General features: G+C 43.0%; 4 protein-coding genes and 1 pseudogene across 14 annotated transcripts in view; 2 read left to right on the top strand and 3 right to left on the bottom strand.

The window, feature by feature from the left end:
- LOC139533065 (zinc finger protein ZFP2-like) overlaps nt 1-25,565 on the bottom strand; it is a 316,223-nt gene that overhangs the window by 97,264 nt on the left and 193,394 nt on the right. The gene's annotated exons all lie outside the window — the stretch shown is intronic.
- LOC139533031 (zinc finger protein ZFP2-like) overlaps nt 1-25,565 on the top strand; it is a 530,089-nt gene that overhangs the window by 428,281 nt on the left and 76,243 nt on the right. The window lies entirely within an intron of this gene.
- Nucleotides 1,300-1,476, bottom strand: LOC139533106 (U2 spliceosomal RNA; annotated as a pseudogene).
- Nucleotides 9,551-13,281, top strand: LOC139533087 (uncharacterized). Of its 2 annotated transcripts, XM_071331321.1 has the most exons (9): nt 9,577-10,339; nt 10,427-10,603; nt 10,694-10,755; nt 10,838-10,924; nt 11,012-11,053; nt 11,122-11,295; nt 11,375-12,063; nt 12,345-12,456; nt 12,551-13,281. In XM_071331321.1, the coding sequence occupies exons 1-7, from the start codon at nt 10,225-10,227 to the stop codon at nt 11,408-11,410; spliced, it is 693 nt and encodes a 230-aa protein (XP_071187422.1). In that variant the 5' UTR covers nt 9,577-10,224; the 3' UTR covers nt 11,411-12,063; nt 12,345-12,456; nt 12,551-13,281. The 2 variants fall into 2 exon arrangements, 1 of the variants encoding a protein (XP_071187422.1); XR_011666685.1 differs by having other exon boundaries at nt 9,551-10,339; nt 10,694-10,924; nt 11,012-12,063; nt 12,133-12,456.
- Nucleotides 18,143-25,565, bottom strand: part of LOC139533032 (zinc finger protein 271-like) — a 279,603-nt gene continuing 272,180 nt past the window's right edge. For all 10 annotated transcript variants that reach the window (XM_071331205.1, XM_071331201.1, XM_071331202.1 and 7 more), the window contains 2 exons: nt 24,682-24,936; nt 18,143-22,476 (listed from right to left, as the gene is read on the bottom strand). In XM_071331205.1, coding sequence (XP_071187306.1) covers nt 21,212-22,476; nt 24,682-24,936 — 1,520 coding nt within the window. In that variant the 3' untranslated portion in view covers nt 18,143-21,211. The remainder of the gene's footprint in view (nt 22,477-24,681; nt 24,937-25,565) is intronic.

Raw genomic sequence — 25,565 nt, 5'->3', positions numbered from 1 at the left:
TATGTACACTGAGTGTACAAAACATTAAGGACACCTTCCTAATATTTAGTTGAGCAGATATTCAGAGATGCAGAGAATGAAGTTGGGTTACTTCTAAGTAACTTTGGCTGACTCCTATGTCATCATCTCCAACATGTGACCTATTCTAGAGCTTTGCTTGGGTGTGGATTGAGGCCTATACATTCATATCAGTTGTGTTCCCCTGTTGTATTCAGTTTAACTTATTTCTATTGTGGATGGTGTTTCTGTACACCAATGGAAAGTCTACAAAACTATGAGCAAACCAGCCTATGTATTGAATACATGGAATTGGATTGTGATGATACCGATGTTATGTTTTTTAAAAAGACAACTACATTTTCTAAAAGCATTTACTGTTTTGCAAAAGTTGTGTGTTTTGTGTACTCTGTTTTGAAAATCAACAACATTGTTGCAAAAAATGCTTGTAGCCGATTGAGAGAAACTGTAATACATAAAGACAGTTGCTCCCTGATTAAATAGTACAAGAGTACACCCTGCTGGACAAAAAAGCTTACTGCACCTGGTATTCCCAGGCAGCGTAGCATACAAGTACTAACCAGGCCCGACCCTGCTTAGCTTCCGAGACCAGGCGTATTGAGACTGGTATGGCCGTAAACCAGTGACTGTATTGTGTATATATGATATGTAATAATGCCGTAAGTGAAGGAATAACTCTTACTACACTATATCAAGTTTATGTCACTTGAAAAAGTGCAGTGTGAAATCATTGAAATAGAATCAATGGGATAAATAGACATAGTTACTTTAATACAGGCAGATGAGTCATATATTTGAGTCTTGTGAAAATAGCAGGCCTATCAAATAATGACTTCAGACAAATACATCAGATAACGTTACCGGTATGTGAGGCAGTCCATGTTACCAGTACATGACTTTAGCACATTTCATGGTTTGAACTGTATAGTCTTGTTGTGTATATATTATCCAATCATAACCATTTTTTATAACTACTTTATTACTTAGCTATTTGTGTATATTTTTGATCGTGTGTATTGCACTGTTGAGGAGAGGTTGCAAGTAAGCATTTCACTGTACCGTTTACACCCTGTATCCCGTGCATGTGACGAAAACTTTTTTTTAAAGATTAACGCACCATTCACATCAGCTATCAAAGTCAATATAACGGTGACCGACTTGACCAGCAGTATCTAGCCATCACTGACACTAAAATGAACTTGTCCAATGTGAAAATACAATATAGATTATGATCCTTAAAAATTAAAGACGAATCAACGCCTGATTTATATTTACAACGACAGGGGGTGCACCGTTCCTGGAGGTACTGCAATACCAGGTCGATGCGTGGAGTGGACGGAGCAAGCCCCTATTCCATCTCCCTATTCCAAAAATCAATTTAATATATGGTCCCCAGATAGGGGACGTATCAGATATTAAACTGATAAGAACAGATTTTTTTTTTTTTATAAAATATATTTATTACCATCAAAACCAAACAAAAATCTTTCAAACTTAATTCCCAAAAACTATATTTCTCTAAACAACCATACTTATTTTCAAAACCACCTACTAAACAATAACCAAAACCAAAACTAATACCATCTAGGGGAGCTTCCTCCCTCCCCCTCCCCTCTCCCATCAACCCACCCACACAATAATGTCACTCAGGGCCATCTCCCCACCCCTGTCTCCTTCCCCTCGTTTCCCCACCCAATTCCATGACCTGTCGATCCAGCTCCTCCAACGGAGAAAAAAGACAAGAAAGAGAGGGAACCCCCGAAGGTCCTGCCCCCTCTCCCTCTCCCCCCCCCTCTCCACCACCCCTCCCCCCCCCACTATCCACCTGCTCCACCCCTTCCTCCCTCCTTCTCTTCTGCAACCGAACTTCCCCTTCCTCCCTTATCCTATCCGCCTCCTCGTACAGTTCATACCCCCTCATCCTCTCCTCATACTTTCTTTCATATCTTCCCAATTCCCTCTTAAACTCCCTTTCTCCCATCATCCTAACCTCCAAAAGAAATATTTGCTGGAGCTTTACTATTTCCTTATTTTCCCAGTCCTCTACCCGCCCTCTATCCTTCTCCATATCCAGCATTTTTCCCGCTATTACTCTTTTCTCCTCCTCAAACCTCCCCGGTGCTCTCCTCGCCGCCCCCCTCTCCTTTATCCCCTTCTCCTTCCTTTTCTCTCTTTTTCCCTCCTTCCCCCCCTCTGTCCCTACAACCATTTCTTCTACATCTACCTTCCCTACCCCCTCAACCTCTCCCTCTTTCCCATCTTTACCATCCAAAACCCCCAACAACCCCCTCTCCCTTACCTCCTTCTCATACTCCATTATCACCCTCTCATGTTCCCCTGCCTTCCAGCCCTTTACTGGCCCCTTCTTCTCTACCCTCTCCCTCACCCTCCTAAGAACTTCGTCTTTCTGTCCCATGTCCAAATCCTCCTCCTCCTCTTCTGCTTCCTTCCCCTCTTCTCCCTCTGTCCCAACCACTTCTCTTTCTATTTCGACCACCTCTCCTTCTGTCCCGACCACCAGTTCTTCTGTCCCAGCCACCTCTTCTTCCATCTCAACCACCAATTCTTCTGTCCCGACCACCCCTCCTTCTGTCCCAACCACCTCTCCTTCTGTCCCAACCACCACTCCTTCTGTCCCAGTCACCACTCCTTCTGTCCCAGCCCTCTTCTTCTCTTTCTCCTCTTCTCTCTCTGGCTCCTTCGGTGCATTTCCTCCTCCTCTGCCACCACCTCCTGCGCGCTCCTCTCCTCTTCTACCCCCATCCCCCGCTCTCGCTCCCCCTCCAGCTGCAGACGCGTATGACCTGTGCCTAGCCGGGCAGTCTCGCCACAGGTGCTCCACCGAGCCACACCCATGACATGCCTTAGGCTCGGCACATTCCCTCGCCTCATGCTCGTCAGACCCACAGAACCTGCACTTTCTGTTCCTACACGAGGCGAGGGTATGACCGTAGGCCATACAACGCCTGCAAAACGGGGGCTGACGTGCGTAATGCAACGTCCCCCTGTCAGCCCCCAGGGAGAACATCGCAGGAGGATGGAGGTAACCACCCTCCCCCTTTGGGTCCTCCCTGAGGAGTGCCTGAAAAACTCTCTTCCCAGTCCAGAAACCCATGGAGTCCCTGAGGAGCCTCGCTGAGGATACATTGTCCATATATCTCCCCAGGAAGCTCCTCACATCTTCATCCAACACATGTGGATTATATATATTCACTGTGACCAACCTGAAACTGCTTTTTCCCAGGCTGGTCACCTCGTAGTGGCACATCGGTCTTCCTTTCTCCTCCTCTCTTGCTTTCTTCATAACCTTATCATGCATATCTTCCTTATGAAAAGTCACATCAAATGCAACCTCCATTGGATTCCCCTGAAGGCACAATACGTCCTTCACCTCCAAACGCATGATCCCGATAAGAATTGTCCTGCCAAAGGTTTCTCTTCCGAAAGGCTCCATTCCCTTATTCTTCCAAGCAAAACGCACAGTATTTGCTATCCCAATCCCAGGCATCTTGTTTGTTGTGTTATTTGCCATTTCCTCCAGGAAAAGAAAGACACGCTCTCTCATACACCAAAAAAACAAAAATTTCTTATAGCAAAATCTGTAGATAACCACCACCTGTGAATAGTAAATTACTAATTCACCAAATCCTTACCGCCCTCCTATCTCCGACCTTTCGACTCAGCGAGCTTTGAGGCACCTCGGTACCAAGCTTGATCTGAGCCAAAAGGCCGAGAAGCGATACCCACAATGGTTTCGGGAAGAAGTGGCCGTTCTCCGACACGTCAAATTTGACATTGGTTACACCAAAATGAGCTCTGTATGCTTTTTTTCCCCATAAAAAAAGATAATGCTTTAAATAAATGGTGGCATGGATTGCGAGTTGATCAACGTCAGGAATAACCACGTTCGACTGTTACAAAGTAACACAGTTGTAGGTTCTAAAGCCACGTGGTTATCCGCCCTCCAATCAGAAATGAGAGAAAGCGTTGTTCAATTAAAACCATATTAACAGCGAAATTGGAATAATAATTTATCACGGGTGGGGTGGAAACAATTTGGAGATAATAATATTGACATAAAATTTGATATTGTATCAAATATCTCTGGTAGCGTTGCTGCCACAATGGAACAGAAGCAATTGTCCACTTGGTGGCACCAGAGTTCCACCAACCGTCCCTTTTTCCAAGCTGTCCCGTGTGGTACATCAAACTGCATTTGAATGTTGAACCACTTGACTTCAATACATCATCAATGCAAATAATGTGAACAATAAAAGTAGCCTATGCATTTTTTTTTTCTTGTAGAGCGTTGTATGATAAGGCCTTTGTGAAGAAGCCTTCATAAAGTTGCCCTCCTAAATTACTCGAGGCCAAACTTCAACGATGTCCATCCATGGCACTGGACTGCAGTGAGAGCTAGGCCAGAGCGGCTGTGGTCCTGGCTGCCTAAATGTTTCCTCCTCATAATAAACATGCCACTTTTGAGGCTTACGTTTACAATTAGGCTTACTCAGTCATTACTATCACCACTATCAAAAGGAACAATGTATTTTTACCTCTAGATTTTATATTTTATTATGAATTAAGTTTTTATAGACATTTACCAAAACCTATTACTGTGTTGATAATTCATTTGAAATAATGATCGTGCTTTTAATGTATATAAGATAACATTAAATATGTATAAGGAGGGATTGAATTTGGACTTAAGAGACGTCAGGGGTTCAAACTGTAGAACCCAGTTCCTACATTTTAATATAAAAATGATTTGATCAAACAAAACTATGCTACATACAAATCAGAGCGAGATTCTGAACATAAGTACATTATTTACCTTCAGGGAGGAATGTATTAAGCTCTGGTGTTGTTAGTGACATGGCACGAGGGGCTAAGGTGGTGAGCCAGTGACGGCTCCCCCATGGGAGGGTTGCCAAACCCGGATTCCATCATATTATGCATGTCCAGGCTTGGGGTACCCTTAGAAAAAATCTGGGGAGCAGTTCCTGTCACGCCCTGACCTTGGAGATCTTTTTATGTCTCTATTTTGGTTGGTCAGGGCGTGAGTTTGGGTGGGCATTCTATATCTGGTGTTCTATGTTGTTCTATGTTTTGTATTTCTATGTGTTTGGCCTGGTATGGTTCCCAATCAGAGGCAGCTGTCTATCGTTGTCTCTGATTGAGAACCATACTTAGGTAGTAGCCTGTTCCCATCTGTGTTTGTGGGTAGTTGTTTTCTGTTTTGTGTATTGCACCTTGCAGAACTGTTCGTTTGTCGTTTTGTTGTTTTTTGTTCACGTTTTCCTATTTATTAAAAGTATTATGAATACTTATCACGCTGCACCTTGGTCTTCTCCTTCTCCCGACGACATTCGTTACAGAACTACCCACCACCAAAGGACCAATCAGCTCGTAATGGACTCCTGGACATGGGAGGAAATATTGGACGGCAAGGGACCCTGGGCACTGCCGGGAGAGTATCGCCGTCCGAAAGAGGAGCTGGAGGCAGCTAGAGCAGAGCGGCGACACTACGAGGAATTGGCTCGAGGTAACGTGCACGAGAGGCAGCCCCAGACATTTTTTTGGGGGGGACACACGGGGGGATTGGCGGAGTGAGGTAGGAGACCTGAGCCAACTCGCCGTGCTTACCGTGGCGAGAGAGTGACTGGGCAGGCACCGTGTTATGCGGTGAAGCGCACAGTGTCCCCAGTGCGCACGCATAGCCCGGTGCGCTACATCGCAGCTCCTCGAATCGGCCGGGCTAGAGTGGGCATCGAGCCAGGAGGGATGATGCCGGCTCAGTTCATCTGGTCTCCAGTGCGTCTCCTCGGCCCGGGGTATACTGCACCAGCCCTACGCACGGTGTCCCCGGTTCGCCAGCACAGCCCAGTGCGGCCTGTTCCAAGTCCCTGCACTTGCCGGGCTACAGGGGGTATCCAGCCAGGACGAGTTGTGCAGGCTTGTTGCTCGAGACCTCCAGTGCGCCTCCACGGCCCAGTGCATCCGGTGCCTCGGCCAAGGACAAGGCCTCCTGCATGTCTCCCCAGCCTGGTGAGTTCTGTGCCTGTGCTAAGCCCTAACCCTCCTGCATGTCTCCCCATCCTGGTGAGTCCTGTACCTTCTCCCAGAGCCAGGCCTCCTGTGTGTCTCTCCACTCCAGTGATGATACATGGCAAGAAGCCTCCAGTGATGATCCATGGCACGAAGCCTCCAGTGATGATCCATGGCACGAAGCTTCCAGTGATGATCCATGGCAAGAAGCCTCCAGTGATGATCCATAGCACGAAGCCTCCAGTGATGATCTATGGCAAGAAGCCTCCAGTGATGATCCATGGCACGAAGCCTCCAGTGATGAACCATGGCACGAAGCCTCCAGTGATGATCCATGGCACGAAGCCTCCAGTGATGATCCAGGGCACGAAGCCTCCAGTGATGATCCAGGGCACGAAGCCTCCAGTGATGATCCATGGCACGAAGCCTCCAGTGATGATCCATGGCACGAAGCCTCCAGTGATGATCCATGGCACGAAGCCTCCAGTGATGATCCATGGCACGAAGCCTCCAGTGATGATCCAGGGCACGAAGCCTCCAGTGAGGATCCAGGGCACGAAACCTCCAGTGAGGAGTTATGGCACGAGGCCTCCAACGAAGGCCGTCAGTCCGGAGCCTCCAGCGACGCCCTCCAGTCCGGAGCCTCCAGCGTTGCCCTCCAGTCCGGAGCCTCCAGCGTCGCCCTCCAGTCCGGAGCCTCCAGCGTCGCCCTCCAGTCCGGAGCCTCCAGCGTCGCCCTCCTGTCCGGAGCCGCCAGAGTCGCCCGTCGCCCTCCTGTCCGGAGCCGCCAGAGTCGCCCTCCTGTCCGGAGCCGCCAGAGTCGCCCTCCTGTCCGGAGCCGCCAGAGTCTCCCTCCTGTCCGGAGCCGCCAGAGTCTCCCTCCTGTCCGGAGCCGCCAGAGTCTCCCTCCTGTCCGGAGCCGCCAGAGTCTCCCTCCTGTCCGGAGAAGCCAGAGTCTCCCTCCTGTCCGGAGAAGCCAGAGTCTCCCTCCTGTCCGGAGAAGCCAGAGTCTCCCTCCTGTCCGGAGAAGCCAGAGTCTCCCTCCTGTCCGGAGAAGCCAGAGTCTCCCTCCTGTCCGGAGAAGCCAGAGTCTCCCTCCTGTCCGGAGCAGCCAGAGTCTCCCTCCTGTCTGGGGCCCGCTGCGAGGGTCCCCGGTTCGGGGTCTGCGGTAAGGGTCCCTGCTCCAGAGGCGGCCACCTAAGTGGGCCAAGACTAAGGTGGAGCGGGGTCCACGTCCTGCACCAGAGCAGCAACCGCGGTGAAATGCCCACCCAGACCCTCCCCTATAGGTTCAGGTTTTGCGGCCGGAGTCTGCACCTTTGGGGGGGGGGTACTGTCAGGCCCTGACCCTGGAGATCTTTTTTATGTCTCTATTTTGGTTGGTCAGGGCGTGAGTTTGGGTGGGCATTCTATGTCTGGTGTTCTATGTTGTTCTATGTTTTGTATTTCTATGTGTTTGGCCTGGTATGGTTCCCAATCAGAGGCAGCTGTCTATCGTTGTCTCTGATTGAGAACCATACTTAGGTAGCCTATTCCCACCTGTGTTTGTGGGTAGTTGTTTTCTGTTTTGTGTATTGCACCTTGCAGAACTGTTTGTTTGTCGTTTTGTTGTTTTTTGTTCAAGTTTTCGTATTTATTAAAAGTATTATGAATACTTATCACGCTGCACCTTGGTCTTCTCCTTCTCCCGACGACATTCGTTACAGTTCCTTTAAGATCCTATTTTGAGCTTCATTCTAGAATATAACACAAGAGCTTTGTGTGTGCAATAGTTTGAAGAGAAATAAATGGATTCATAAATACAATTTCACAATCATAATTATACTGATCAAAAAAAAGATGCTTCGATTATAATGTATAATTCTAATTTTATTATAATTTTCATACTGATGTAAACCACACATACAACTAAATAACGTGTATATAGTGCATAACACAGCACCAAATTAAATTTGAATTAAAATAACTCCATATTCACTGTATTATACAGTAAACTAGTGGCATACATCTGAAAAAAAGTCTACTAGACATTTTTACAGACAATTTATTAGTTAAATGCTTTGACATAGCGGTCATCAAAGTTTACTGTAATGTAACTACTTTAAAAAAAATTGTAACGATAAAGAATGTGGAGATAGACCATGTTATTATTTAACACTTATGTACAATCTCTCTTTAATCAAATACAAAAAAAAACATTGTGTGTGTGTACTGTGCTTGTACGTCGTGACTTTAAACACATTTTGTTTTAACTCAACATTTGCTAAACAGCACTCCCGTTAGACTACTGCAGCCTCACTCTGCCCATGATGTAGCTATCACCTCTATCTGTCCTCTGCAGCCTCACTCTACCCATGATGTAGCTATCACCTCTATCTGTCCTCTGCAGCCTCACTCTGCCCATGATGTAGCTATCACCTCTATCTGTCCTCTGCAGCCTCACTCTGCCCATGATGTAGCTATCACCTCTATCTGTCCTCTGCAGCCCCACTCTACCCATGATGTAGCTATCACCTCTATCTGTCCTATGCAGCCTCACTCTACCCATGATGTAGCTATCACCTCTATCTGTCCTCTGCAGCCTCACTCTGCCCATGATGTAGCTATCACCTCTATCTGTCCTCTGCAGCCTCACTCTACCCATGATGTAGCTATCACCTCTATCTGTCCTCTGCAGCCTCACTCTACCCATGATGTAGCTATCACCTTTATCTGTCCTCTGCAGCCTCACTCTACCCATGATGTAGCTATCACCTCTATCTGTCCTCTGCAGCCTCACTCTGCCCATGATGTAGCTATCACCTCTATCTGTCCTCTGCAGCCCCACTCTACCCATGATGTAGCTATCACCTCTATCTGTCCTCTGCAGCCCCACTCTACCCATGATGTAGCTATCATCTTTATCTGTCCTCTGCAGCCTCACTCTGCCCATGATGTAGCTATCACCTCTATCTGTCCTCTGCAGCCCCACTCTACCCATGATGTAGCTATCACCTCTATCTGTCCTCTGCAGCCTCACTCTACCCATGATGTAGCTATCATCTTTATCTGTCCTCTGCAGCCTCACTCTACCCATGATGTAGCTATCACCTCTATCTGTCCTCTGCAGCCTCACTCTACCCATGATGTAGCTATCACCTCTATCTGTCCTCTGCAGCCCCACTCTACCCATGATGTAGCTATCATCTTTATCTGTCCTCTGCAGCCTCACTCTACCCATGATGTAGCTATCACCTCTATCTGTCCTATGCAGCCTCACTCTACGCGTGACGTAGCTATCATCTTTATCTTGGCAGGAGAGTGCATCCGACTGTCAAGACATCAGTAGATTTGTAGTTCAACATCATCTGTGTACCTGCAGACAAACAATAATACATTAATGATTTGAAGAACGTCAATAATATACACTTAAATTTAAAAACACATTTCTGTGAGGATCAATTTTAAATATATACCTTATAAACCACTGCTTTGCATCCCCTTTGTCAGTTTCTTGTCCCATGACTGGTTCTCTGGGGCCTGTTGCACAAAAGTAGAATTAAGACATCTGGGATAAATGACTCAGCTGAGCTCAATGAAGCCAAAACATGTGCGTCCAGGCTTAATTGGTTGCACAAAGACCAAGCCAGGATGAGCAGACACGGATTCATTAAGCCAGGTGAAACCAATCCTGGATAGGTGCGCGCTCACGGCTCACTCAAATAGACCCCGCCACAGATCACAGATTAACTGATTTACCATGGCAACTAGAGCCGCGTACTTTTCCCCGTCGGAAGCACAAATCCTCATGGAGGCATACGAGGAGGTAAAAGATATAATTAAGAAGAAAGGCAACACCGCCACAGTGATAAAGCAAAGAGAAAAAGCGTGGCAAAGTATTGCAGACCGCCTGAATGCGTAAGTAGTGCACAATTACACACTCACCGCTCCGCTGAAACATCACAATTACAATGCAAATATTTAATTCACATCTCCAAAAATGCAGTTGTACTGTAATTATGAAACGGTTAAATTTTTAATTGAAATGCACTGCAGATATGAGTGAAATTGTGTAAAGTAACTCCATCACACTGTATAAAGCTATGATAAATTTTTTGATATTTTTACTGAAAACAAGACAAAAATACCAAGTAATTTTTTGCAGTGTGACTCCATTAAATGTGTGTGTGTGTGTGTGTGTGTGTGTGTGTGTGTGTGTGTAGATTAAACATGAACGGGCCAAAACGGACATGGCAGCAGGTCAAAATCAAATACAAGAACATTCTGCAGAATGGTATGGTCCCTGACTAATATTTAACAAAGCACAAGCATATATTGTACCCAGAAGGTGCCTGCTCACACATTGTCTGTACTGTTTTAGCAGTGAAAAAGAATACCCACAGACAAGGCACGGGTGGTGGGTCACCAAAGGCTGACCTTACCCCAGCAGAGGACATGGCCTTGGAGCTAAATAAAGGCAGGCCCGTCTTAGAGGGGATCCCTGGGGGGAAAGAGACGAGCATAGGTTCCTCCCAAGATGCCACCCGCTTCATTCAAGGTATGTCCTTCCATCTCTACATGGGATACAACCACATTCATATTGAATCAATTTGGACTGTCTGACTTTGGTTTACCTATTGCCTTGCAGTGTCTGGCAGCACTGTGTTCCTGTTAGAGCCACCAGCACAAGCACCAGACGATGCTGATCCAGTGAGTACTCCATCAAAGGCATACTGTAGGCCTGGCATGTCTTGTCTACTAGCTTCAATATGAATCCGATTAAATGTGATAGGGTGAAGGCCCCAGTGCAGCAGCAACAGCACATGATGGAGACGATGATGAGGAGGAGACCATCTCTCTGGATTCCAGAAGGCATGAGGTATCATGTTAAGACTGTGAAAGTACTATTTACTCTACAATGGTGAGGAGTCCTCATCAAAATCAAAAAATCTAATTTCTTTTACAGGACCCAGATGCTATACAGTGGGAAAACCAGCCTGGCAACATAGTGCGTATTAATAAAAGGACACCACATCCTGCCAAATTCCAGCTGCGCTAATTGTATTGTGTTCACAGAGCTCACAAGCTATCAGAAAGTTGTATGGCAACCACCTCCGGCGCCAAATAGAACTGGCAGACATAGACATTCAGTACAAGAAGAAAAAGATGGAAAATCTTGCACTGGAGTCCGAAATAAAAAAGAGGACAATTAGGAAACTGGACCTTGAAATAAAAAAACTTGAGAGGGAGGTGAGATATGCCTTCAATGTACACTGTATGCTAACTGTAACACAAATGTATTAATCATTATTTTTCTTTCCTCCCCCAGCTCCAAGAAGATGACACAGCTCAAAATAAAAATTAGGTATATTCTCGTAAAGTCAAGTGAGCCATGACATATGAGCTCTTATTGTGAGCACACAGGACGGTGGCATCTTTCTAAGGTTTTTTTTATTTTCCCAGCAATCAGTACAACCAAGTCATCGTTATAAGGCATCGCCCTCTTTTGCCCACCCCCCCAGCACCAGGTGTGGCCACTAGCCTATATGAAGGCCCAAAATTGTGTGTTCCTTTCTGCTCTGACAATGGCATGCCCATTCGTGCGAGATGTGGTGGATGAAGAAGCACTTGTGCTGAGGAGAGCCTTCAGGCGAGAAAGGGTCTTCAGGGACCGGTTGGACCCACTGGCCTTCCCTGATGACCATCTATATGAAAGATACAGGTTTTCTGCAGATGGCATCAGGTATCTATGCAGACTACTGGGTCCCAGGATTAAGCACCGCACTGCACGGAGCCATGCACTGAGTGTGGAGCAAATGGTTTGTGTGGCCTTGCGCTTTTTTGCTAGTGGAGCCTTCCTGTACTCAGTGGGGGATGCAGAACAGCTGAACAAGGCCACAATTTGCCGCACAATAAGGAGTGTGTGTCTGGCTATCAAAGCATTAGCAGATGTCTTCATCTCCTTCCCTGGCCACAGAAGACTCTGTGACATCAAAGAGGAGTTCTATAGGATTGCAGGTAAGAGGATCTACAAATTACAGGACAACTGTTAACACATAGTAGGATACTCATTACTTTGTGTGACAGGTTTCCCCAATGTCATTGGTGCAGTGGACTGCACACACATAAGGATAAAAGCCCCCTCAGGTGCCCATGAGGCCGATTTTGTGAATAGGAAATCCTTTCACAGCATTAATGTTCAGGTGAACATAACTTTTTGATATTGTCCATTGACGAACACTCTGCATTGCCAGTGATGTGCATTGATTGGTGTAATATTCCTCATCTTATGATTTCAGATGGTCTGCAATGCTGACTGTGTGATCAGCAATGTTGTGGCAAAATGGCCTGGCTCAGTCCATGACTCCAGAATCTTTCGGGCCTCTGAAATCTATCAGTGCCTATCACAAGGTAAGCCACACAACCCCTATTTATAACCATCATGGCTGTGTCAAGAATATCACTGTGTTTATGAGGTAGTAATGATGAGATTTTGTGTTGACAGGTGAATTCTCTGGTGTGTTGCTGGGAGACAGGGGGTATGGCTGCCAGCCTTTTCTCCTGACACCTTTCACAGACCCCCAGGAAGCACAGCAGGCCTACAACCATGCCCATGCCAGGACCAGGGCCAGAGTTGAAATGACCTTTGGCCTCCTGAAGGCACGCTTTCACTGCCTTCACAAATTAAGGGTCAGCCCTGTTAGGGCATGTGATATTACTGTGGCTTGTGCTGTCCTCCACAATGTGGCCCCCAGAGTGCCACCAGCCATGGACTGGGACAATCCGGCAATCTTCCCTGATGACGACAGTGGTCGGCTGCTGAGGGACCAATAGGTGTTGAATTATTTTAGTTAGTATGTGTGCTTTCAATTTTGGTTAAATATGTCCTGCGGTGGCAGAGGAATTTGGTTTTTTTTGGGTTCGTTTTTTGACGAATTTGGCCTCTTATGATGTTTGTGCGGTATACTGTGTGTAATACAAGGCTGCAGGGAGGCTACTGCATCCATTCATTTGTCTGTTCAGTTGATGTGTATGGATTTGTCCTGCATTTATTTTAGTGTGCAGACATGCAGGGTGTGTTATATACAGACCTTTGAATGTGTATGTATCATTTTGTATAATATGCTTGGATTCTGTGCTTTCCATCTTGTAGAGTCACTGTGACTTCAGTTTCGAAAGGAGCTGATGGTTTACCTGCTTTGTTTTGTCCTTATTCAATAAAGGAACATAATGTTACACATTGTGTTTTTATATTCATATGGAATGTGTATTTGTTTATATGACAGAGTACTAGGGCCACACTGAAGAAAAAGGATAAAGTCATAAATTTATGAGGCTGGTTCTTTCTGCAGAAAAGCTACATATTGTTTTTACAGTTTTGATACTTATGACAATGTGATACTTAATATTCTGGCACATCAGCATGTCTTTGTTTATGAAACCATACTGAAGTACAATTTCACGAAATGCCCCACATCTGTCATTTTAACAACTGTCCTCCTTTAAAACAACTGGTTACAATATTATGACTTGTGTTTTTTTCCCCTCTGTGGCCCTAATATTCTATCATTTTATATATAGCCTTATAGTCTATGGGAAACTGTAAATTATCTAATGATAGCAACATCATCTAAAAATCATTTTTTATCCAAAATCATTGAAATTAATGATCACAAACGTTTAAATAATAACAGTGGGTCTAGTTATATGTGATAACAATGTATAGTGAGCAGTGAAATAACTATTGGTTTCCATTTGTGGTGACTGCTGACTGACATTAGGGATGAGATTAAATAGATCCTGGAATTTAGCCTGGTCTGGAGCAGGCTAGCTCCACAGAATAAATCTCCATGGTAATTTATACCATAACATATCCTCCTGCCCCCTATCCATCTTTAGTGCAACCGGATTACGGATCAATTGAGCCAGGATCACCAAGATATCCTGGCTTAATCCCTTATCCTAGTTTTGTGCAACAGGCCCCTGGTCTGGAAAAGATTTGGTATGCAGATTAGAATAAATCAAATACATCCATGTTCACTTATATACTTATGTGTAGTACTTGTTTCTGAGATGATTTCTATTTGTATTTACTTACAGTTGGTACAAGGCAGGCTGGTCATCCTCCATGTTGATGTCTGATTCTGCAGCTTCAGTTGGTGCCAACACATGAGACACTTCCACTTGGCTGAAATATCACACAGATAAACAAAAACATTGATATTATATTACAATCAAACAACAGTTCAAATGAGTTAAATCATTATGTAACTTGCATATATATTATCTTATCAGTGTCAAAAATATCTTACCCGTGTATTTGTTTGTCTTCTGGCTTGTTCTTAATAATGTGACCAGTTTGTTCAAGCTTCTGGATCAGGAGTCGGAGTGCGTCTTGTTGTGTAACGATATAACTGAGTGAGCTGTAGTCAACCATCCTGCCTTGCCAAAGATGCTGTACCATGGAATCTCGGGCAGCGGCGACTTCTTGATCAATCTCTTGTTTTGGTTTTAGCTTCATGCACACTCTGTTGAGGTGCACAGAGATGTTGTTCTGGTTCTTCAAGCAAAATCTGCAGACAATAGGGATTATTTTTATATCAAAAAAACTCAATTTGTTTGGCGCGTTATGTTCAGAAATCCACAGGCTCATGAAGGGCAGACGATAATTCCAAATAGTATCCGTAAAGTTCGTAGAAACATGTAAAACATTTTTATAATCAATCCTCAGGTTGTTTTTAACATAAATAATCTTTATAATGAGAATGTTTCAACCGGTAGGTAAACTATTCAATACAATAGAGAAAGACAATGTTGAGCTACCACTTTCGCACGCAAGAACTAATCAAAGGACATCTGGCTATCCACTGACGCGATTTGATAAATCTCGCTCATTTTTCAGAATAAAAGCTTGAAACTATGTCTAAAGCCTGTTCACGGCCTGTGGAAGCGATTGGAAAAGGAATCTGGTTGATATCCCTTTAAATGGAGGATAGGCAGGCAGTGGAACAGGGATTTTTCAAAATAAGAGGCACTTCCGGGTTGGATTTCCTCAGGTTTTCGCCTGCAAAATCAGTTCTGTTATACTCACAGACAATATCTTGACAGTTTTGGAAACTTTAGAGTGTTTTCTATCCTAATCTGTCAATTATATGCATATTCTAGCATCTGGGCCTGAGAAATAGGCCGTTTACATTGGGCACGTTATTTTTCCAAACATAAAAATTCTGCCTCCTAGCGTCAAGAAGTTAAGAACAAATTCTTATTTACAATGACGGCCTACCAAAAGGCCCCCTGCGCAGACAGGGGATTAAAAACACATCACAACAAGAGAGACCTAAGACAACAACATAGCATGGCAGCAACACATGACAACACAGCATGGAAGCAACATAACAACATGGTAGCAACACCATATGGCAGCAGCACAACATAACAACATGGTAGCAGCACAAAACATGGTACAAACATTATTGGCCACAGACAACAGCACAAAGGGCAAGAAGGTAGAGACATCAATAGATCACGCAAAGCAGCCCCACAACTGTCAGTAAGAGTATCCATGAGTGAGTCTTTGAATGAAGAGATTGAGATTGTTGCAGCTCATTCCGGTCGCTAGCTGCAGCGAACTGAAAAGACCAGCGACCCAGGGATCTGTGTGCTTTGGGGACCTGTAACAGAATGCGGCTGGTAGAACAGGTGTTGTATGTGGAGGATGAGGGCTGCAGTAGATATCTCAGATAGGGGGGAGTGAGCCCTATGAGGGTTTTATAAATAAGCATCAACCAGTGGGTCTTGCGACAGGTATACAGAGATGACCAGTTTGCATTGGTGGCAAATCTGATGGCCGAATGGTAAAGAACCTCTAGCCGCTCGAGAGCACCCTTACCTGCCGATCTATAAATTACATCTCCGTAATCTAGCAAGGGTAGGATGGTCATCTGAATCAGGGTTAGTTTGGCAACTGGGGTGAAAGAGGAGCGATTACAATACAGGAAACCAAGTCTAGATTTAACTTTAGCCTGCAGCTTTGATATGGGCTGAGAGAAGGACAGTGTACCGTCTAGCCCCACTCCCAAGTACTTGTACGCGGTGACTACCTCAAGCTCTAAACCCACAGAGGTAGTAATCACACCTGCGGGGAGAGGGGCATTCTTCTTACCAAACCACATGACCTTTGTTTTGGAGGTGTTCAGAACAAGGTTAATAACGCTAGGGGTCAGATTCTTTTTGATTTTTTAAATAACGTTCCCAAGGTAAACGGACATTTTCTCTAGCCCAGATCGTAGAATATGCAAATAATTTACAGATTGGGATAGAAAACACTCCAAAGTTTCTAAAACTGTCAAAATATTGTCTGTGAGTATAACAATACTTATTCTGCAGGCAAAAACCTGAGAAAATCTAACCCGGGGGTGAATATATATATTTTTTTATCTGTGTTTCCTGGCCCGTCTATACTCCATTTAAAATAACTTAAAATAAATGTTAATTTCAAGTGCAATTTGTTCTATATGAAGTTAGACAATGTTTACATAAAGTTGTACAATGTTTACAATATTAAATTGTATGTCAAATCAATGTTTGCATTTTTAGGGCAACAGTTCCACATTTTAAAGTAGTTACAAGGAACAACAGTCATTTATTTATACGTCTCTAATTTAACAGCAAAAAGGCCCCTTCCAATCATTTTCTGTTTTGGCTTTGTTGAAGTCCTTCATTGTCATCCCCAGACAAGCTAAATGGAACCATCTCTGGCACACAGAGCATTCTTTTGTTCAATTGCTAAATTGACTTTAAAGGACATGCTTTTGACCAGAACCCTGACAGAAGCACACATAACTGAGGTGCTAATCATCGTTGAGTATTCAGGCAATATAAATCGTATAGTAATAAAGACATACATTTGCAAAAAAACGTATTTGTTGATAAAAAAGGTATCACATATCAATGTTGTAATATCAAACATTACTAGAATGGCATCTTATAGATTTGATATATTTCTATCAAATCAAAACTGGAATTTGTATTCAAAACAAAGGTTGTAAAAATATGCTAGACATTTATAGAATAAATTATATCTAGTTTGATGATTCTGCGACAAAGGGTGAATTAATTATTGATTTAAACAGCTTTACATTGCATTTAAGATTTTATATATTTCCATCAAATCAAAACTGGATTTTTTAAATTAAAAACGAAGGTTGTAAAAGTATGCTAGACATTTAAAGTATAAACCATATCAAATTATCTCCCAATTGTTGATGAATCGCGCTCCAAAAGAAACCGATGTTCGTTTACAATATCACAACGGAATGTATTACAATGTATAACCGTCATGCCTCAAAACTGGGAGAAAGAAGCAAGTCATTCACCCGCCATTTGTTCCTAAAGACGTAACACAACGACACGCGGATAATTGTAAGCGTCAACATTTTTGAAAACGTTTGTAATTTGATAAGGTTGCTATATTAATGATCAGTTTCCGTTAATGTCGCAAACTATTATTTCTCTAGGCCAACATTTTACATGTCTGGTAATAGGCAGAATATCAGAAAGGGAGAATTCAGGTTTGAACATTGTCTTCATTATGAATATATCTGTGAAACCATGTGAAGGGCTCCACAATGTCTGTACTCCAGTCACTCCCTCCTTTTCCCATTGGGGGGGAGGAGTATGGCAGTGTCTGGAAGCATTGTATTACCCCTCTGATGTTGCATGAATCTTGAGATAGTATATGACCTAGAGGCTCACTCCCCCCAGGGAGCTTGTCCAGGGGTGGGTTGTATTTGAGATGGGAGTATCTAAAGTTAGACAATTGATATATGCCATTGGATGAGGTAATGTTTTGGTAATATGAAGTACCAAGAACGAGAAGTAGAACCTCGTCTAAGAGACCAAACTGAACGATAATTTATAGCTAATGCTATATTCTTTTGTAAGCACTCTCAGAGAATTCATTTATAGACACTGAATTGATCTGAGAGTCAAAGGGCTATGGTGTTTAAAAGTTTAAGTTTAAAATATAACTGACTTGTGTGTGGTTTGTAAACTCATCGTTTAGTAATACAGGAAATTACCACGACAACATACAGTATTTAACTAAAAAACAGTTTATTTCATTGAATTATACACATGAGAAAAAAGTGGCTGCCCAGCATGAATTCATGTACAAACATTATTTTTCATTACATTCTTGTCATTTAGCAGATGTTTTTATCCAGAGAGACTTACAGGACAAATAAGAGTTAATTGGCTTGCTCAAGGGCACAACGACAGATTTTTCACCTAGTCGGCTCAGGATTCAAACTAGCGACCTTTCAGTTACTGACCCAACACTCTTAACCGCTAGGCTACCTGCCGCCAGATCAATTAACTTCAATACAGTTATTCAAATACATTCATCATCAATGACTAAAATAATGAATCTAGTATTAAAAGACAAATTGAATAAACACAATTAGATGATTCATAGCCTGTTAATCATTAAACAAAAGTTGTTTAGTAATTTAAAATAAACTAATGCTGAAAACTGGTCACACCATCTTTATCTGATATACACTGAGTGTACAAAACATTAGGAACACCTTTCTGATATTGAGTTGCACCCCCCTTTGTCCTCAGAACAGTCTCAATTCATTGGGGCATGGACTGTCCAAGGTGTTGTGTGTTCCACAGGGATGCTGGCCCATGTTGACTCCAATGCTTCCTACAACTGTGGCAAGATGGCTGGAAGTGGATCTCTACTCCGAATAGCTTGTTCCATCTCCTCCCACAGATGAACAATTGGATTGAGATCTGGTGACTCGGCAGGCCACTGCAGTAAGCTGAATTCACTGTCATGTTCTTGGAACCATTCCTGGACAAGCCTTGTGGCATAATCCTGTTGAAGAAATCTATTTGCAGAAGGATACACTGCTGCCATGAAGGGATGCACCTGATTGGCAATGATTATTTAGATATTATGTAGCATTCAAACATAGTTGCACTTTTAATCAAGGGGTCTGTCATGACTGTCCTGATCAGGTCAGGTTACAGGAGACCACATCCCTACAAATTTCCTCTCAACCCCAACAGAGCAGGAGAGATCTAGGGGGTCTGAAGATGTGGGGGTTTTATGACCCCTCACACCCATGGTAATTCTGAAGCCACAGACCACATTCCTTTGTCCCCCTCACTATGGAGGACCAGCCTCAGAACTGTAAACATGCAATAAAGGGACTTTGGAACAATGGTTTCCGTCAACTACAATGGTGGTCATGACGATAGATGGAATATGAAAATGTATGTCATTTTTGTTTTGTTATTAAAGGTTAATAGATGACGTTATTATGAAAACATTGTAACGTTAAGAGTTTTCCTCGTATATGCTTGATGTTTATACATTGTACGTTGTGTGGGAAATGTCCAAATCAAAGAGAATGTTTGGTAGAGATGAAATGTGAATTTAGTTGTCTAAAATTGGATTTAAGTAAAATCTATACCTTGCCCCTCAAACTCGGTACGCCCAGAGAATTGCCCTGAAGGTGGTTACGCCCACTTCTGACCCGAGGGTATAAAACCTGTGAGTGCAGAATTAACATTATGACTAAGTGACCCGAGCTGCAGCCAAAGGTCTAAAAGGTCAACGAACCCAAAACGCAACAACTTGAAGACAAAGAAATCTTTTTCTACCCAAGCTACGGATGAGTAGCGTGTCTAAGCGGGTGTATTCAAGCCGAACCACCTAGCCTCCCCATCGAATCGTGGTATCTACACTCTTTCATCTTTACGCTGTGAGCTCTGAGCTACAGAGCTATCTGTCCTCCGAAGACCCCTTCCAGAGCGAGGACAAAGGAACAGGCCGGTAAAGCCAAAGGACACGGACATCGTGTCGTGAGGACACCTAGAGCGGTGCGCAGGAGAAGTGCGTCATTGAGCAGCTTGAACGGTCCACGCGGGAAAATCCACGGAGAACCTCCACAAGTAATTACATCATTATATTCTGACTCATAACAGCGGCAGTTTGGGGCAAGGCTAGGGTTGAGCATAGCTGACAATTTCACCCAAATGTATATTCCTCTTGTGTACTTTCTCTCTTTCTCTCTCTTTTAAATCCCCATTTTGGGTAACACGCGCCCTAGTGTGTTGGCCCGTTATACTAAGTTCTAATCAATAGCCTAGAGTGTGTTTTTGTGTATGTGTATCTTTTATCATCATTTTAGCTTTTTAGTAAATAAACATTCAACTAAGACTGGTGTGGTGCTAATTCATTAGTGAGACCCGGGTCCGTGCAGAATCCCGGGCTATACGACGTTCAGAACGAGACTGTTAGAGGCAACTGGTTAATTAGCGGCTGTGGTAAAATCGATATTCTTTGAGTTAATTTGGGAAATAGAAACTCAATAAAAACTAGTTTTCCCATGGTGCCCCAGGTTAATGACTTAATAATTGCTTGATTCAGTTAATCACGTAATTAGAAACTTGTTATCATTCGATGAGCAACAGTCGCCACATTAACTAATACAACGTCACGACAGGTCCAATGTGTGTCCTGAAAATACACCCCACACCCCATAGTCCTCCCATCAGCATGAAACAGCAGGAACCGGGATTCATCAGACCAGGCAATGTTTTTAACATTTTCATTGTCCAGTCTTTTCAGTCCTTAACTGCAGTTTCTTGTTTTCTACTGAAAGCAAATGGGAATCCATAAGAAATACACAAAAACTACATTATTAAGGATCATAGCTTTTCACCTGGATTCACCTGGTCAGTTTAAGTCATGAAAAGAGCAGGTGTCGTTAATGTTTTGTACACTCAGTGTATGTTGTGTCTACTAGCTCATTCCCACAGAGAACTGCAGAGGGAAGCAGTACCACCCAGTCAACCATCAAACTCCATTGTGAGACGTCTCACAGAGGATATTCAACCCTAAGGGCAAATCCAAGGTCATCTTAATATCTTTACAGTAGAAACTAACAAAACACATCAAAACTAACAAGGTGCAAACTGATCAGTAAAGTAAAGAGAGGCTAACATTCTATAACGCTCCCTTTCCTAAGCACAGTTCTCTCACAGTGAGAAACTATAGGTTTACAATAGAGTGTTCTAAGCTGTCTTCATTTGATCCAATTCATCGTTGCCAATTATTTAAAGACATGATAATTAAGTGGAGTGTCTAATCTCAGCTGGTCTGAGAGAACTGATGAGGCTTCTCTCCTTTATGTATACATTGGTGTCTTTTTAAGTGGCCCAATCTGTAGAATCTCTTCTCACAGTCAGTGCAGTGATAAGGCTTCTCTCCTGTGTGTATACGTTCATGTCGTTTTAAGTTGCACAGTAGAGAGAAACTCGCCGCACAGTCAGAGCAGGTGTAAGGCTTCTCTCCTGTGTGTATACTTTCATGTCGCTTTAAGTTGCACAGTAGAGAGAAACTCGCTGCACAGTCAGAGCAGATGTAAGGCTTCTCTCCTGTGTGTGTTCTCTGATGAAATTTTAGCCTGGTTGATGTTGGGAAACATTTTACACAGTCAGAACAGGAGTACGGCTTCTCTCCTGTGTGTGTTCTTTGATGAACTTTTAACTCAGTTGATGTTGCGAAGCATTTTACACAGTCAGAGCAGGAGTAAGGCTTCGCTCCTGTATGTTTTTGTTCATGTGTTTTTAAGTGGCCCAGTCGAGAGAAACTCTTTCCACAGTCGGAGCAGGAGTAAGGCTTCTCTCCCGTATGTATATATTGGTGAATTTTTAAGTGGCCCAGTAGAGAGAAACTCTTTCCACAGTCAGAGCAGGAGTAAGGCTTCTCTCCTGTATGTTTTTGTTCATGTATTTTTAAGTGGCCCCGTCGAGAAAAACTCTTTCCACAGTCAGAGCAGGAGTAAGGCTTCTCTCCTTTGTGTATACGTTCATGTCGTTTTAATTTGCACAGTAGAGAGAAACTCGCCGCACAGTCAGAGCAGGAGTAAATCTTCTCTGTGTGTATACGTTCATGTCGTTTTAAGTTGCACATTATAGAGAAACTCGCCGCACAGGCAGAGCAGAAGTAAGGCTTCTCTCCTGTGTGTGTTCTCTGATGAACCTTTAGCTTAGCTGATGTTGTGAAGCATTTTATACAATCAGAGCAGGAGTAAGGCTTCTCTCCTGTGTGTGTTCTCTGATGAACTTTTAGCCAAGTTGATGTTGTGAAGCATTTTACACAGTCAGAGCAGGAGTAAAGCTTCTCTCCTGTGTGCACTCTCTGATTAACTGTCAAAGCCTTGGATGTTGTGAAATTCTTCCCACCGTCAGTACAGGAATACCGATTCTCTCCTGTGTGTATTTTTAGGTGTATTTTTAGCTTTGATAGAAATGGGAAAATCTTCTGACAATGTGGGCAGTGGTGAGACCTCTTCGCTCTGTGATCTTCCTGCTGTTGCTCTCTCGATGAAGAGAATGTCTCAACACGGTCTCCTGTGTGAACAACATCAGAAAAACCAGTCAGTTGGTGTGATATACATGTCAATCACATGTATTTTATATAGCCCTTATTACGTCAGAAGTTGTCACAAAGTGCTTTACAGAAACCCAGCCTCAATCCCCAAAGAGCAAGCAATGCAGATGTAGAAGCAAAGTGGCCACGAAAAACTCCCCAGCAAGCAAGAACCAAGGAAGAAACGTAGAGAGGAACCAGGCTCAAAATGGTGGCCAGTTCTCTTCTGGCTGTACCGGTTGACATACGTATTCATATCAGTAGGCTGTACAATACAGGGGAATAAAACATATTCTAAAAAGTGGGTAAAAGTCATGAAAATGATGAGCCATATCATCCTCCCCTCACCATCACAAGGGTTAGTAACCAGGCTGTATCACATCCGGCCATGATTTAGAGTCCCTTAGGGTGGCGCACAATTGACCCAGCGTCGTCCGGGTTTGGCCGGGAGGTAGGCCGTCAATGTAAACAATAATTTGTCATTAACCTCACTAGGGTATGTGGGACGGTAGCGTCCCACCTCGTCAACAGCCAGTGAAACTGCAGGGCGCCAAATTCAAAACAACAAAAATCCCATCATTTAAATTCCTCAAACATACAAGTATTTTACACCATTTTAAAGATACACTTGTTGTAAATCCAGCCAAAGTGTCCGATTTCAAAAAGGTTTTACGACGAAAGCACACCAAACGATTATGTTAGGTTAGAGCCAAGTCACAGAAAAAGACAGCCATTTTTCCAGCCAAAGAGGAGTAAGAAAATGCAGAAATAGAGATAAAATGTATCACTAATCTTTGATGATCTTCATCAGATGACACTCATAGGACTTCATGTTACACAATACATGTATGTTTTGTTCGGTAAAGTTCATATTTATATACAAAAATCTGAGTTTAGACGGAACGCTACTGTCTCACTTGGCAAAAAGACAGAGAAAATGCAAAGCGCCAAATTCAAATTAATTACTATAAAATCAAACTTTCATTAAATCACACATGAAAGATACCAAATTAAAATTACACTGGTTGTGAATCCAGCCAACATGTCAGAATTCAAATAGGCTTTTCGGCGAAAGCAAACGATGCTATTATCTGAGGATAGCACCATTGTAAACAAAGAGAGAGAAGCATATTTCAACCCTGCAGGCACGACACAAAACGCAGAAATAAAAATATAATTCATGCCTTACCTTTGACGAGCTTCTGTTGTTGGCACTCCAATATGTCCCATAAACATCACAAATGGTCCTTTTGTTCGATTAATTCCGTCGATATATATCCAAAATGTCAATTTATTTGGCGCGTTTGATCCAGAAAAACACTGGTTCTAAATTGTGAAACGTGACTACAAAATATCTCAAAGGTTACCTGTAAACTTTGCCCAAAAATTTCAAACTACTTTTGTAATACAACTTTAGGTATTTTTTTACGTAAATAATCGATCAAATTGAAGACGGGATGATCTGTGTTCAATACAGGATTAAAACCAACTGTAGCTAGCTTTCTGGTCATGCGCTTCTAACAAACAGGACACTTTGAGTGACCCTCCGTCAAGATGGCCGTACTTCTTCATTACACAAAGGAATAACCTCAACCAATTTCTAAAGACTGTTGACATCCAGTGGAAGCGGTAGGAACTGCAAGAAGGTCCCTTAGAAATCTGGTTTTCCAATGAAACCTCATTGAAAAGAGAGTGACCTAAAAAAAAAAGAAATCTGAATGGTTTGTCCTTGGGGTTTTGCCTGCTAAATAAGTTCTGTTATACTCACAGACATGATTCAAACAGTTTTAGAAACTTCAGAGTGTGTTCTATCTAGATCTACTAATAATATGCATATCTTCTGGGGATGAGTAGCTGGCAGTTTAATTTGGGCATGCTTTTCATCCAAAATTCCGAATGCTGCCCCCTACCCAAGAGAAGTTTAATGACTTTCCTAGATAAATAAAGGTTAAATAAAAACTGTCTACTTCACTTCTTTAGTCTACTCTCTGATCACTCCAGATAACCCAGTGAATAAAACAAATGCTGGCAATACTGGTGTCATCCATGCGAGTCTGAGTAGCATGAAATAACATCTACCTTGTCATTGAAACAGTTCATCATGAAACAGTTCTACTGCAACTTTTCATACACAGTGGGAAGTTGGAACGAACAACAAACTTAGTTAGATCGAACCCTGCTCTTACCATGAGAAACAGATTTCCCAATCTTCTCCTCCTCTTCTTCATCTTTAATGATGACATTCAGCTCCAGTGTTTGACTGCAGTCTTCCAGCTTCACTGATGCCATTTCTGAATCCTGCAGTGCAAACTGGGCTCCACTGTCACAATCAGGACCCAGTGACTGTAGGTTTGGACATAGTGTGGAATGAGAGAGGCAGGCTGGGTTTGTCCTCACTATTGATGTTACCGGCCTCGGCATCGGACGTAATTCTAGTCGTCCTGTAGTAACAATGAGAAACAGACACAAAAAGTTATTGTGTTGACATTTCTGGCACATTCTTTATTCTCTATTAAAATATATTATATTTTTTCTTGTTCAATTATCTCATTCAGAGCTTGACTTGGACTGAAATAGTATTTGATACTCATTTTGGGTGGCGGTACTGTTTATATTTAGATGCAGGAGCTCCACAACACTGTTGAGGTAATATTCTATAAGAAGAACATGAGCTCAAGCAGTAGAAAATTGAGGTTCCGGTTCTCAGCTCCAGTGAGCTCCTGTCCATCTCATTTCAATAGATCAGGTAAGTAAGCAAGCATTGACAACAAACATGAATTCATTCAAATTAGACAAAGTACAAACTACACAATGTAACTAAACCTAACCTATAGTAGATTTCTTGGTTTACATAAATTAATAAGTAACTCAAAAACCATTTAGTACAAGGTTGCAGTATGTTTCAGGCAGCACTATGTACTATTTTCCTGAATAACCTTGTCTTCACTGTATTTCACATCAAAAAACAATTGTATTTCCCGTTCACACCATATTAACATTTATAGACAAAGAAACTGAATGTGTCTGAATATTACTACATAAAATTGTCTCTTTTTGACGCAGACAGTGG

The sequence above is a fragment of the Salvelinus alpinus genome, chromosome 10, assembly GCF_045679555.1.
Source record: "Salvelinus alpinus chromosome 10, SLU_Salpinus.1, whole genome shotgun sequence".
Taxonomy (NCBI): Eukaryota; Metazoa; Chordata; class Actinopteri; order Salmoniformes; family Salmonidae; genus Salvelinus; species Salvelinus alpinus.
Note: the sequence above shows the minus strand (reverse complement) of the source record. Positions and strands in the feature narration are given on the sequence as shown.